The sequence below is a fragment of the Chrysochloris asiatica genome, unplaced genomic scaffold, assembly GCF_000296735.1.
Source record: "Chrysochloris asiatica unplaced genomic scaffold, ChrAsi1.0 scaffold00006, whole genome shotgun sequence".
Lineage (NCBI taxonomy): Eukaryota > Metazoa > Chordata > Mammalia > Afrosoricida > Chrysochloridae > Chrysochloris > Chrysochloris asiatica.
In genome coordinates this window covers 20,569,486-20,581,535 of record NW_006408524.1, presented here as the reverse complement: position 1 = coordinate 20,581,535, position 12,050 = coordinate 20,569,486, and the positions used below count along the sequence as shown (strand labels likewise).

The 12,050-nt window shown below is 45.6% G+C and overlaps 1 protein-coding gene across 1 annotated transcript; it reads left to right on the top strand.

Annotated features, from left to right (window-relative positions):
- Positions 1-6,455: 6,455 nt before the first annotated feature.
- On the top strand, positions 6,456-11,247 carry INMT (indolethylamine N-methyltransferase). The gene is made up of 3 exons (XM_006832273.1): positions 6,456-6,609; positions 8,705-8,912; positions 10,818-11,247. The coding sequence occupies exons 1-3, from the start codon at positions 6,456-6,458 to the stop codon at positions 11,245-11,247; spliced, it is 792 nt and encodes a 263-aa protein (XP_006832336.1).
- Positions 11,248-12,050: the final 803 nt, after the last annotated feature.

Here is a 12,050-nt window from a genome sequence, read left to right as displayed (position 1 = left end):
CTTTTCTGACTGGGATTTATCTGACTGATATATTACATGGGACAGGGTCACTAACATATGCCTAAGAGGGCATTCTCACTTCCTGGGAGGTGGTGTTTTGAGTGTAGATGCTGCTGGGGGTGGGAGGTGTGGAGGCAGAGAATTAAACCGGGAAATAGAGAGACAGGTACACTGAGGTGGGTAAAAAGACAGACAGAGACAGGGACAGGGACAGACTATAGGAGAGTCTACAGTACTCATAGGTCAAGAATGGTTCACTCCGGTGGTTTGGGAGAAAATGAGAACCAGATAGGGAAGGCTCCTTCGGGCGGGTAAACAGGATCCAGAGATGGCTAAGATTGTGAACGGTCAAGGTCAGTGAGCTTGCTCTTGAAAACAGTCCATAACTTGGTTGAATATTTCCATCTGCCTTTTATTCTGTTGACTCTGTACAGTTACTTAATTATTTTTTTCAGAGCAGAAATAAACTTAGTTAGGGACCTTGAAAATCATCACTGTGTTCGGACAAACCATTTAATAAGTATTACCACAACATACACACATACACACACACACAATTACAAGCAAAATAAGAAATCCGAATAAGACCAATGCCAATATCCAGGTTGTGATAATGTACTATCTGGGTTAAGGGTGGGAATCCATGGGTGGGGCAATATGTTAACATATTTGAGTTTACCTGTGACACTGCAGGGTGAAGCGCTGGATCACAAGGTCAGTTTGAAATACAAGGTCTATGGAAATTCAATACAGAGTTTAAACAGCTGCTCCTTAGAAACCCTACACAGAGTCAGAACTGTATATAACAACAAAGTTACTTCAAGGAGCTCTGGAAGCTTAGTGGTTATGAGTTGGGCTGCGAACATCAAGATCAGCAGTTCAAAACTACCAGCTGTTCTATGGGAGAACGATGAGGTTTTCTGTTCCTTTAAAGATTTACAGCCTCAAAAACTCTATAGAGTTGGAACTGACTTGGAACTGACTCCACGGCACATAACCAACCAAGAGGTTCTTTGAAAGAAGGCCTGTCTCCTTCTGAAAATATCAGCCATTGACAACCCCATGAAGCAGCTCCTTTGAGGCGAAGGTGGCCTTGGAGGTGAAGGTGGCCAGTCACTGGAGAAGGATATCATGTTTGATAAAGTGGAGGGTTGGAGTAAAAGAGAAAGGCCCTCAGCAAGGTGGATCGGCACCAGTGGCAGCATCAGTGTGATCAAATACAGCAACAACTGTGAGGTTGGCCCAGGGTCGGGCAGTGTTTCATTCTGTTGTGCATAGGGTTGCTATGAGTCAGTACTGACTTGATGGCACCGAACAACAACAACAACAGCTGTGAGTCAGGATCTGCTCAGTGGCAGAGGGTTGTGCTTCGGTTGTTGGGTATTTTTCTGAGGTATTTCAATTCATCAAGGAAAGGGTAGATTATATAATAAATGATGATGGCATAATTGCGAATCCGCTTGTAAGAAAATAAAGTTAGACTTGTATCCAACTGATTAAGAATGATTTTCAAATTAAAAACCAAGTAAAATAAATTCTGTTGTTGTTGCTGTTACGTGCTCTCGAGTCAGTTCCAACTCCTAGTGACCCTATATAGGATTTCTGAAGAGTGAATGGTGGATTTGAACCTCCAACCTTGCAGTTAGCCATTCAGCTTATCCTACAGTGCCCACCAGGACTCCAAAATTAATTCTAGGTAAATGAAAACGAATGCTGACTTTGGGTGCATTGTGTTGGCCCTCTGAGTTCTTATGCATCGGCTTGATTCATGACATTTGCATCTGAAATGTTTTCACAGAGCAGTGGTCCAGCGGTGTGTGCCCCTCAGTACCTGGTTTGTTCTCCCAACACTGGCTCAGCGGCACTTCTCCAAGTCATTACAAATGCTCTGAAAACCACCGTTTTTGGTGGCTGCCTCATAAATAGTACACACAGAGGTTCAACACAGGTTTCTTTTACCTCCCCCCAGTAGCTAGGAGCTCTGGTAGCATAGTGGTTACAAATCGGGCTGCAAACCTCAGGGTCAGCAGTTCGAAACTACCAGCTGTTCCGTGGGAGAAAGATGAGGCTTTCTGCTTCCATAAAGATTTACAGCCTTGGAAACCCTGTACAGGGTCGCTATGAGTCAGAACCAACTCCACCGCACATAACAACAACAGTAGCTAGAGCCAACTCAACAGCACAAAACAACAATAACAAGTAGCTGACAGGTAGGAGATTTACAATTTTTAGTTGTAAATAACATTGAAATCGGCATCCTAGTGCTTTCAGCTTTTCCAATATTATGGATTCTGTTTTAGGCTGGATTCCCAGAAATGAGATTACTGATGTGTCAAATATTCCATATTGAAAAATTATATTTCTAAAAGGAATTTGATGTGTTTTTTTTGTTTGTTTGTTGTTTTCTTGACTTACCATTGGTGTGGCTGGGTTGTACATGTAAAAAATGGTTGAAATAGCACATGTTTTGTTGTATATATATTGTTACAATCAAAGAAGAAAAGATCATAGAATTTTCCACAAACTCTTTGAAGCCCCTTTGTACAATTCACCCATTTAATTATACAGTTCAGTGTGCTTTAGCTTCTTACTTTGTATATTCACAGTTATGTGCAACCATTATCATCAATGTTTAGAACATTTTCATCTCCTTCAGCATCCCCAGCTCTTCCTCCTCCCGTAACCCTAGGCAACCAACCACAAACCTACTTTTTGTCTCTGTAGATTTCCCTGCTGAGGTACTACTGCACATAAATGGGACCATCCAGTAGGGTGACTGATTTTTAAAAAGATATATTTAACCTTTATTGTCATGTAATTTGCTGCTTGTGCCTCACCAGAGAAAAGACCCTTACTTGCACTTGATACTCCATCTTCTCGACTCGCTCCTTTTGCTCAGGGTCGGGCAGGAAGAGAGAAGAAACTGGAATGCTGGGAAGGCAGCCTTCCTAATCTCAACAAGGAAAATGACCCTTTTCTTACCTGGTTGACTTTTCAAGTGCTCTTTCTTTCTTTCTTTTAAATTGTAGTAAATATGTGGGAAACCAAACATGTGCCATCTCAACGCTCTTCACGGGCACACTTCAGTGACACTAATTTTGTTCATTGTACTGGGTAACAATCACCATAGCCCACTTCCAAATAGTTCCAACACTCTTAAAAGAAGCCCAAACTGAAACAAACAAATAAAACAGTTGCTGATGACTCAGGAGACCCTGTGCATGGCAAAGTAGATCCGTGCTTTATAGGATTTTCAGGGCTGTGACCTTTTGGAAACAGATTGCCAAGTCTTCTGAGTTGCCTCTTGGTGGGATCAAACTGCCAACCTTTCAGTTAAAAGTCAAATGCTTAATCATCGGCATCATGCAGGGGTTCCTAAGAGAAGTTCAATGTCCCCTAATGAATGAATCCCCCTTTGTCTCCTCCTTCTTACCCATCACTGGTAACCATTCATACAATTGGTTTCTATGCACTTGCCTATTCTAGACATTCCATAAGTTGTAGGTGTTGTTTAATGCTGTTGAGTCTGCTCCAACTCATAGCAACCTTTTGTAGGGTTTCCGAGGAACAATTAGAGGGTGTGAACTGCTGACCTTGTGGTTATCAGCCCAGTGCTTATCTTACACCAGGACTCCATTTCATAAGTGGGACCATAAAATATTTGTCCTTTTGTGACTGACTTATTTCACTCAGCATAACGTTTTCAAGGTTGATCCATGTTATGGCATGTATCAGAACTTCATTTCTCTTGATGGCTGAGTACTCTCCCACTGTATAGATGGACCACATTTTGTTTCAAGTGGCTTTCCTTTCTTGATAATGATGATGTGACGTGGAGTCGGTTCTGACTCATGCAACTCTGTACAGGTTTCCGAGGCTGTAAATCTTTATGGGAGCAGAAAACCTCATCTTTCTCCTGAGGGAGCAACTAGTGGATCCGAACTGCTAATCATAAGGCTCTTCCTTTCTTGGTGTTGTTGTTGTTGTTGTTAAATGCTATCAAGTTGGTTCAGACTCAGCAACTCTGTACAGGGTTTCTGAGGAGTGGTTGCTGGGCTTGAACCACTGACCTTGAAGTTAGCAGTCCAGAGCTTTTCCTACAGTGGCACACCAGGACTCCTCCTTTGTTAATTTACTTGAAATTGAGGCAGAAGTTCTTTTGAATACAAATTTCTTTAAAGTATTCAAAAGTCACAATGATGCTGACATTCTTTAAAGGGATGGAACCTGTCCTATCATGAACAGATGTCAAGGACATGAAGACAAAACTTGGGACAATGTTTTTCATTTGGAGGTGAATTTGTTGTCTAGGAAACAAATTTGGTTGTCTCAACTGGGATGGGTGCTACTGGCATTTGTCTGGTTGCTGTTGTTAAATGCCCTTGAGTCTGGCCCAACTCATGGTGACCCTGTATAGGGTTGCTGAGAAGTGACTGGTGAGTTTGAACCACTAATCTTGCAGTTCAAACCAACCTTGCGGTCCAGTGCTTATCCTAAGGCATCATCCGGTAGGTAGAGGCTGGTAAACATTTTACAAGATACACTTCAGCTCCCACAACAAAGAATGATTTGGCCCCAAAATCAGTGGTACTGAGGTTGAGAACCCCTGCTTTAGGCAAATACACCCACAAAAGACTTGACTTTGAGCAGATTCCCATGTGTTGTAAGGACCCCTGGCTAAACTGCAGACAGGGTACATGTTTATATTAAAAGGGTGGGAGTGGTTGAGCCGCAGGTTGAAGGTAGAATGTGGAGGAAGGCCGGGGGCATCTGGAGTCACACCTCTGGACATCAGGAGGCACAGGTGACCTGGGTTGAGGAATCTCCTCTGTCCTTCCCCAGGGCATCCAGCTACAACATGTTGGATGGTTCACCCGGAACATCTGTACCCCTGGGCAGATTCCTCAATGCCCTATTCCACTATATCCCCTGGGCAGTATGGTCATGCCTGCAATTCAGTTCCACTGATGTTAATGACTGCATCTTCCACTTGCTTCTTTACATCCTTCTCCATCCTGGTCCATGTGGACTGTATGACTGGCTCTCCTGTCCTCTGGATTCCAGCTGGATTTATCAGAGACCCAGAGCAAGGTCTGGACATTTCTTCTCCCAGCTCCTTTCCTGTTGGCTGCTGCAGCAGTGTCTCCACACAGTTCCTGTCTCTGAGTCCAGAGGCCCCTCCACCTCAGGGTGATAATGAGTCTCCCTGCTGCTAGCCACAGGGTACCTTGTGGCTTCTCTCATTCCTGTCCATACCTTTGTTAAGCGAGTTGCTCATTCACCCCTGAGTTAGGGTGATCCCTTGTGTAGCAGAGTGGAATTGTACTCCATACGATTTTCAATGACTGAGATTTGGGGGGAATAGATTACCAGGTCTTTCTTCCAAGGGGTCTCTGGTTGGACTTGAACCTCCAACCTTTTGGTTGCCAGCCTAGCACGTAACCATTTGTACCACTGAGGGACTCCTTGCTAATATCACCCCTTTATTAAATGCCCCTCAAATTACCCACCATGAGTATTTCAGTTTCCTGCCTGCTCTAAGTGTCTTTTGCCGGCTGCTCCAGCTCCACTGATCGGATGCTGCGTGTTCCTGCCTCGTTGGAAGCCTCAGTCTGCTGGACCCTCCTCTGACAGAGGTCAGAACTGTTTATTTCCTTAAAACCAGAACAAGATATTCTTGTCTTTCTCACTTCCAGGGCAAGGAGGTCTAGACCTCAAATCTAGCTGATTCATTTTGGCCTAGTTTGTGGCCAAGTTGTAAATACTTCCTGGTGCCAGAAGAGGAGGCTGAGTTTTTCTCCATCTGCGGGAGGTTTTACAACCCAACACCCATTTTAAAGGAAAGAAAAGTGAGGCCCGGGGTCATGTGTGAGTTTATACTTTATGCTTGGATTCTTTGGTCCCCATTCATGGAGGATGGTGGAATCTTCCTGATTGCTTCGTGGTGTGGCAGAGAAAGAGTGGGACCGCAAGGTGACACAAGTCAGCAGCTCTGGCTGCCCTGGATCTGAACATTGTCCCTTAGAAGGGCTAAATGCTTAACCTGGAGAGTCACTAAGCCCCTTTGAACATCAGGGCACCAGAACGCAACCCCATGATGACTATGGTCTAGAGTCGTCTTCACAGAGAGTAGTGGGCAAGCAGATGGAGGAACCGAGTCTCCACATCTTCCAATGTCACATAGCAGCACATGGCTAGCAGAGTTATGAGTGGGACCCGGAGCTGGGTCTCATCAATTTTCCTCCAAGACACGAGTCTGTCTCTAGAACAAGTGGGGTCATGCAGCTGGACCCTCAGTTGTTATGGCTCTGAATTAACGTGTAATGCTTTCATAGACCACGGAAGGGGTGGGTCAGAGAAAGGAGCCAGAGGGCAGGCTGGGGTGTGGGGCGGAGTCTGTGGCATGGGAGCCCTCATAAACCCAGGCAGGCAGGAGTAGTGCACGCGGGGAGACCATGGAGGGCAGTTTCACAGGGGGAGAGGAGTACCAGAAGTATTTCCAGCCCAGGGACTACCTGACCACCTACTACAACTTCGATGGCAGTCCTACCCCTGAGGCAGAGATGCTCAAGTTCAACCTGGAGTGTCTGCACAAGACATTCGGTCCTGGTGAGTGGAAGGCAGGGAGAAGGAGTCCCAGGAAGCCCACCTGGCTGGAAGCCTGGTCTTCTCTCGGGGGAGTCTGCAGGGGCTGGGTATGAGGAAGCTTAGCCAGTCCTGCTACTCTTTTTTTGGACAAGTGTATGTGGAAGGTTAGGTCTGCCTTCTCTAGTCCAGGACCTGAATGTCCAAATGGATCAGGGATAAGGAATGTGCAGTATGTAGGGTAGAAAGAGATGAGGAATTTGTGTCAGGGGGGAGCACAGCATCTTGCAATTTCTAAAATGCTCCCCATCAGTCCCTAGGTCTTTGGGTGTGTGACAGGGACCGATCTCCAGCTCACAAGTCCAGTCCTGACTCTGAGACCAGAGAAGGTCACAGGGAGACAGCAGCATGGAGCAGGGTCAGACTCAACTCATCCAGAGAGTGTGTAGCCCACATGTGGCTGTGACAAATGTCTGGAAAGGTCCCGTGAAAAGGGGAATCAGGAGTGCTGGGTGAAGTCTCAGCCCTGTCACAAACCTACTGAGAGATTTGGTCCTGGCTCTAGACTCCTATAGTCATGCCTTCCCTCCAGGGACTTGATTAGGTAAGCACAGGGTGAGTCTCCTGCGGAGGGGCAGGGGGAGGTTCCAAGGCTGCTGAGCCTGGAGGTGAAGGGGGTGGGAGGCAGAAATCAGAGAAGAGTCTGGCCGGCTGTGACCCCCACAGTGGGGAGATGGCTTCAAGCCCAGCTCCAGATGGAATGTTGGAAGTTAGATTTCATTCCAGCTTCTAGGTGACCCTCAGCTCACCCAGCATGCTTTCTCAGGTCATCTCCTTCTCAATCCCCTGCTTCCTGCTCTAGACTAACCCCCTTGTCCCACAGCTCACAAGAGGGGACACATCCATTCCAGCCTAGACATCAGGGGAGACTCCCCACCAGCCTTAAAGGGCCACACCCCGAGAGGTTCTCTGTCTGTTCCAGCCAACATCCTCTCCATAGTTGGGCCCCAGGTTCCTGTTCTCTGTAACGGAGGGACCAGAGTCAAGCTTTCAGCTGAAAGTTACCAGGCTAATTGTTGAACTGTTCTCAGACATGGTTTTCTAATCTGTAGAATGGAAATAAAAATAGTAGGCAACTGTAAAGTATATATAGAAATGAATGTAAACAAAATAAGGCAGTCCCAGATTATGAACTCCAATATATATGTTGTTATTGTTAAGCACGTTCAAGCGGATTCTGACTTATAGTTACCCTGTATACAGGGTTTCCAAGGAGCGGCTGGGGAGTTTGAACCGCCGCTGACCTTACAGTCCAGTACTTATTCTACAATGCCACACCAGGACTCCAATTTATATACAACCCACCAGAATTTTGAACCAAGCCTAAAAAGCCTCTTATGTGAAATATTGAAGGTAATACAATGGTTCAAAATAACAAATGCATGCTACTTTGCAGCACACATTATTATTGCTGTATTGTTATGTTACAGCAGTATCTTGAAGTATATCTTTAATATTTTTTGTGCATAGCAAGGTACACTGTATTCTAAGACAATCATTTATTGAACTGACATTAGATCTGAACCTGCCTAACTGACTTAACTTATATACAAATTTGACTTCAAGATAGACTGAGGGATGGAACTCGTTCGTAACCCTGGGACTGTCTGTCTACACATTGTGTTTGGCATGTAGCATCTCTGTGGTTAATGTGCTCTGCTGCTACCAGAGAAGTTGGAGGTTTGAGTCCCCCCAGAGATCCGTCAGAAGTAAGGTTTGACGGTCTGTTTCCAAAACAAATCAGTCATTGAGAGCCCTATGGAGACAATCCTACCCTGGCAGACTGAAATGAGACAGTTGACATGAAGCATCTGGTTTGTTTGTTTTATTCTGATTTGGCATGCAGGAAACTGTCAATCCATGAGCACTGCATTATTGCTGCTGCTTCCCCATTGGACAGCTCTAGGGTCTGCTCCTCCTGGTACTGCAAGTCTGTCTCTATTATAACTTGTTCACCTGCACCCTGCACCCAGGTAGCACAGCAGGGTCTAACATTGTAAAGATCACCTGAACCCTCAGATTCTCAGACCAGCCCCATCCATCTCACCCTCTCCCACAGGGGGCCTCAGAGGAGACACCCTGATCGACATAGGGTCGGGCCCTACCATCTACCAAGTGCTCGCTGCCTGTGAGTCCTTCCGAGACATCACACTCTCCGACTTCACTGACCGCAACCGGGAGGAGCTGGAAAAGTGGTTGAAGAAGGAGCCTGAGGCCTATGACTGGTCGTCAGTGGTGAAATTTGCCTGTGAGCTGGAGGGAGACAGGTAAGGTCTTAAAGGGGAAGGGTGGAAGGTTGGGGGTTCCTCCGGAGCTGGACATCAACTCTCTTTTCATGGGGCTTTCTAACCTAACTCTTTCTTACCTATGACACACCCAGGATCACAACAGTTTGGGGAGCATGTTTTGATCTCAGAACTGTGTAGTAATGTTAGACAGCCAGGCCTGAGCACTGAAGATCAGATGGTAGGACGTTTCCACCCAGTTAGTCAGTATCTGTCTGTCTGTCTATCTATCCATCCATCCACCCATTTATCATCTATCTAGATCAATCTATCATCTCTCTCTCTTTCTCTCTATCCATCTATCTATCTATATCAATCCATTCATTCATCTATCATCATCTATCTATACCTCCATCCATCATCTATTGTCTATTTATCACCCATCTATATCTGCCTAACTATCTATCATCTATCCATCCATCCATCTATTATCTATCACCCATCATTCTATTTATCTATCTATCTACCCATCCATCTATTCATCTATCTATCCATCTATCCTTCCATTAACCATCTATCACTTACCCACCCAAGTCTCCTTCTATCTTCTTATCTGTTGTCACTATATTGCGTCTAGTGACATGAACCCATTAGACAACCTGAGTACTTGTGCTGATCATGACTTACAAATAATTCTCCCCTGTTCCTTGCCCTTTGCCTTTCCCCGCCTGAGGTAATCACTAAATTTGAATCTTATGTTTATAATTCCTTTGCTGTTTAAAAATGATTTGATCGCATATTTATGTATGTCTAGATAATCCATTTTTTCCTTTTATTCACCTTTGGCCTTTATAGCAGACTAATTTGCTCTAGAATTCACTTGTTGTTATTCAATATTATATTTTAAAAGATATGCACATCCAGTCATAATGTGGTACTATGGGATAAGCACTGGATGACTAATCACAAAGTTGGCAGTTCAAACCCAGCTGTGAGTTGAATCCCACTCAACAGCACTCAGCAAGCAACAACAACAACATATTGGTGGTGGTTGTGTGTTGTGGCGTCTGTTCCAACTCATAGTAACCCTGTATGAATTCTGAGGCTGTCATTTTTAAAGGAGCAGAAAGCAGTTGGTAATTCAAACTGCTGACATTGAGGTTGGCAGCTCAACTCGTAACCCACTATGCTACCAAGGCTCCCTCAAAAAGATATTATTGTCATGGTGGTGAAGTGTCGTTGAGTTGGTTTCAACTCATAGCAACCCTTTGTAGGGTTTCTGGTGAGTTTAAACTGTTGATCTCATTATTCAAACTGACCTTGCAGTCCAGTGCTTATCCTACAGTGCCACACCAACACTCCAACAACATATTGGTGGTGATGCTGTGGAGTCGCTTCCGACTCATAGAGACCCTGTACAGGGTTTCCGAGGCTGTAAATCTTTATGGGAGTAGAAAGCCTCATCTTTCTCCCATGGAATGGCTGGTAGTTTCAAACTGCTGACCTTGAGGCCAGCAGCCCGCTACCGGAGCTCCTTCAACAACATATTGTTGTTAAGTGCTGTGAAGCAGTCCCGAACCATAGTGACCCTGTATAGGGTTTTGAAGGAGCGACTTTGCAGTCCAGCGCATTAACCCGCCCACAGCGCCACACCAGGGCTCCTCAACAGCATATTAGCTGTAGCTACTTCACCAATTCATTCACAAATGCCCAATCCACACTGGGGGTTCCTTGTCTCTTTTGGGGAGCTACAGGACGGGCCCACGTGGAAATTCATGCTGGGGAAACTGAGGTGCAGTTTAGGAAGAGCCTAATGTCAATCACACAAGGACTGAGGGATAGCAATCCTTTGGGGCCAGAGACAATTCGCATCATCAGCTGGTCACAGCGGCTTGAGTTCCTTTGGGATGAGACAGGCCTCCTCTGAGCGCTGCCCCTTCTCCGCAGCGGCCGGTGGCAGGAGAAAGAGAAGAAGCTGAGAAGCGTGGTGAAGCGGGTGCTCAAGTGTGACGCCAACCTGGCAAGCCCGCTGGCCCCGGCCGCACTGCCCCCTGCCGACTGCGTGCTCACGCTGCTGGCCATGGAGTGTGCCTGCTGCAGCCTGGACGCCTACCGCGCTGCGCTGTGCAACCTCGCCTCCCTGCTCAAGCCAGGGGGCCACCTGGTGACCACTGTCACTCTTGGGATCTCGTCTTACATGGTGGGGAAACGTGAATTTTCCTGTGTGGTCCTGGAGAAGGAGGGGGTGGAGCAGGCTGTCCTGGATGCTGGCTTCGACATCCAGCAGTTTCTGCACATTCCCAAGTGCTACTCGGCCACCATTGCTGCCAACAACGGGGTCTGCTTCATTGTGGCCCGGAAGAAGCCTGCGCCCTGAGCCGGGCTGGGCAGTTAGGGCTTCGCTGAGGCTCTGAGGCCCTGGGCCACCTATCTGCCCCTGATTTCAACACTACATTTTATCTTCTACAATTCTGGGAGGCTAACATTCTTGTTTTAGGATTTTAAATTTCCAACACCCTTATTCTAGGATCCTAGAAAATTTCATATTCTAACTTACTAAGCCTGATAGCTACCCCTAGATACTGAGTACCCCCAAACTCTTAACTTCAGAGTGTTCTTTACCAAAAATACTGGACACACACACACAAAATGTTCCTCCATATCATGATTTATTGGTAAGTGTTTAACAACCAGCTCTTTTTCTTTTCTTAAAAGGAAAAAAAGAGGGGTGGAGAGGGGAGTAATACTGATTTGTGTTGACTGCCAATTTCCATGGTGTAAATTCTCCCACTATGGTTTCAACCTACTAATGATTTAACAACCAGCTCACACAGTTCATGAAAATAACAAATAACAATGTGTTCTCAGCCGATGATGCAAGTCAACTCCAGCACACCATTGCTTCAAAACCTGGTTGTCCAATTTAGCAAATAAAATTCAGGGCAGCCAGTTAAATTAGAATTTCAGAGAATGGATCTTTTTTTTTTTTTTTTTTTTGTAAGGACAAATATATCCCATGCAATATTTAGAACAGAATTGTATTTTATTTTATCCTACATTTAATCTAGTAACTCCACTCTAGACTTATTCATCGAGGCCCAGAAAGGGAAGAGGCGCGTCCCAGAAAGCATTGTTATTGCTACCACACAAGAGACAGGTGCCCCTACATGTGAACAAATG

Coding starts and splice junctions, on each gene's coding strand:
- INMT (XM_006832273.1), top strand. CDS start 6,456: ATGGAGGGCAGTTTCACAGGGGGAGAGGAGTACCAGAAGTATTTCCAG. Junction 6,610..8,704: donor GCACAAGACATTCGGTCCTG/GTGAGTGGAAGG, acceptor CCTCTCCCACAG/GGGGCCTCAGAGGAGACACC. Junction 8,913..10,817: donor TGTGAGCTGGAGGGAGACAG/GTAAGGTCTTAA, acceptor CCTTCTCCGCAG/CGGCCGGTGGCAGGAGAAAG.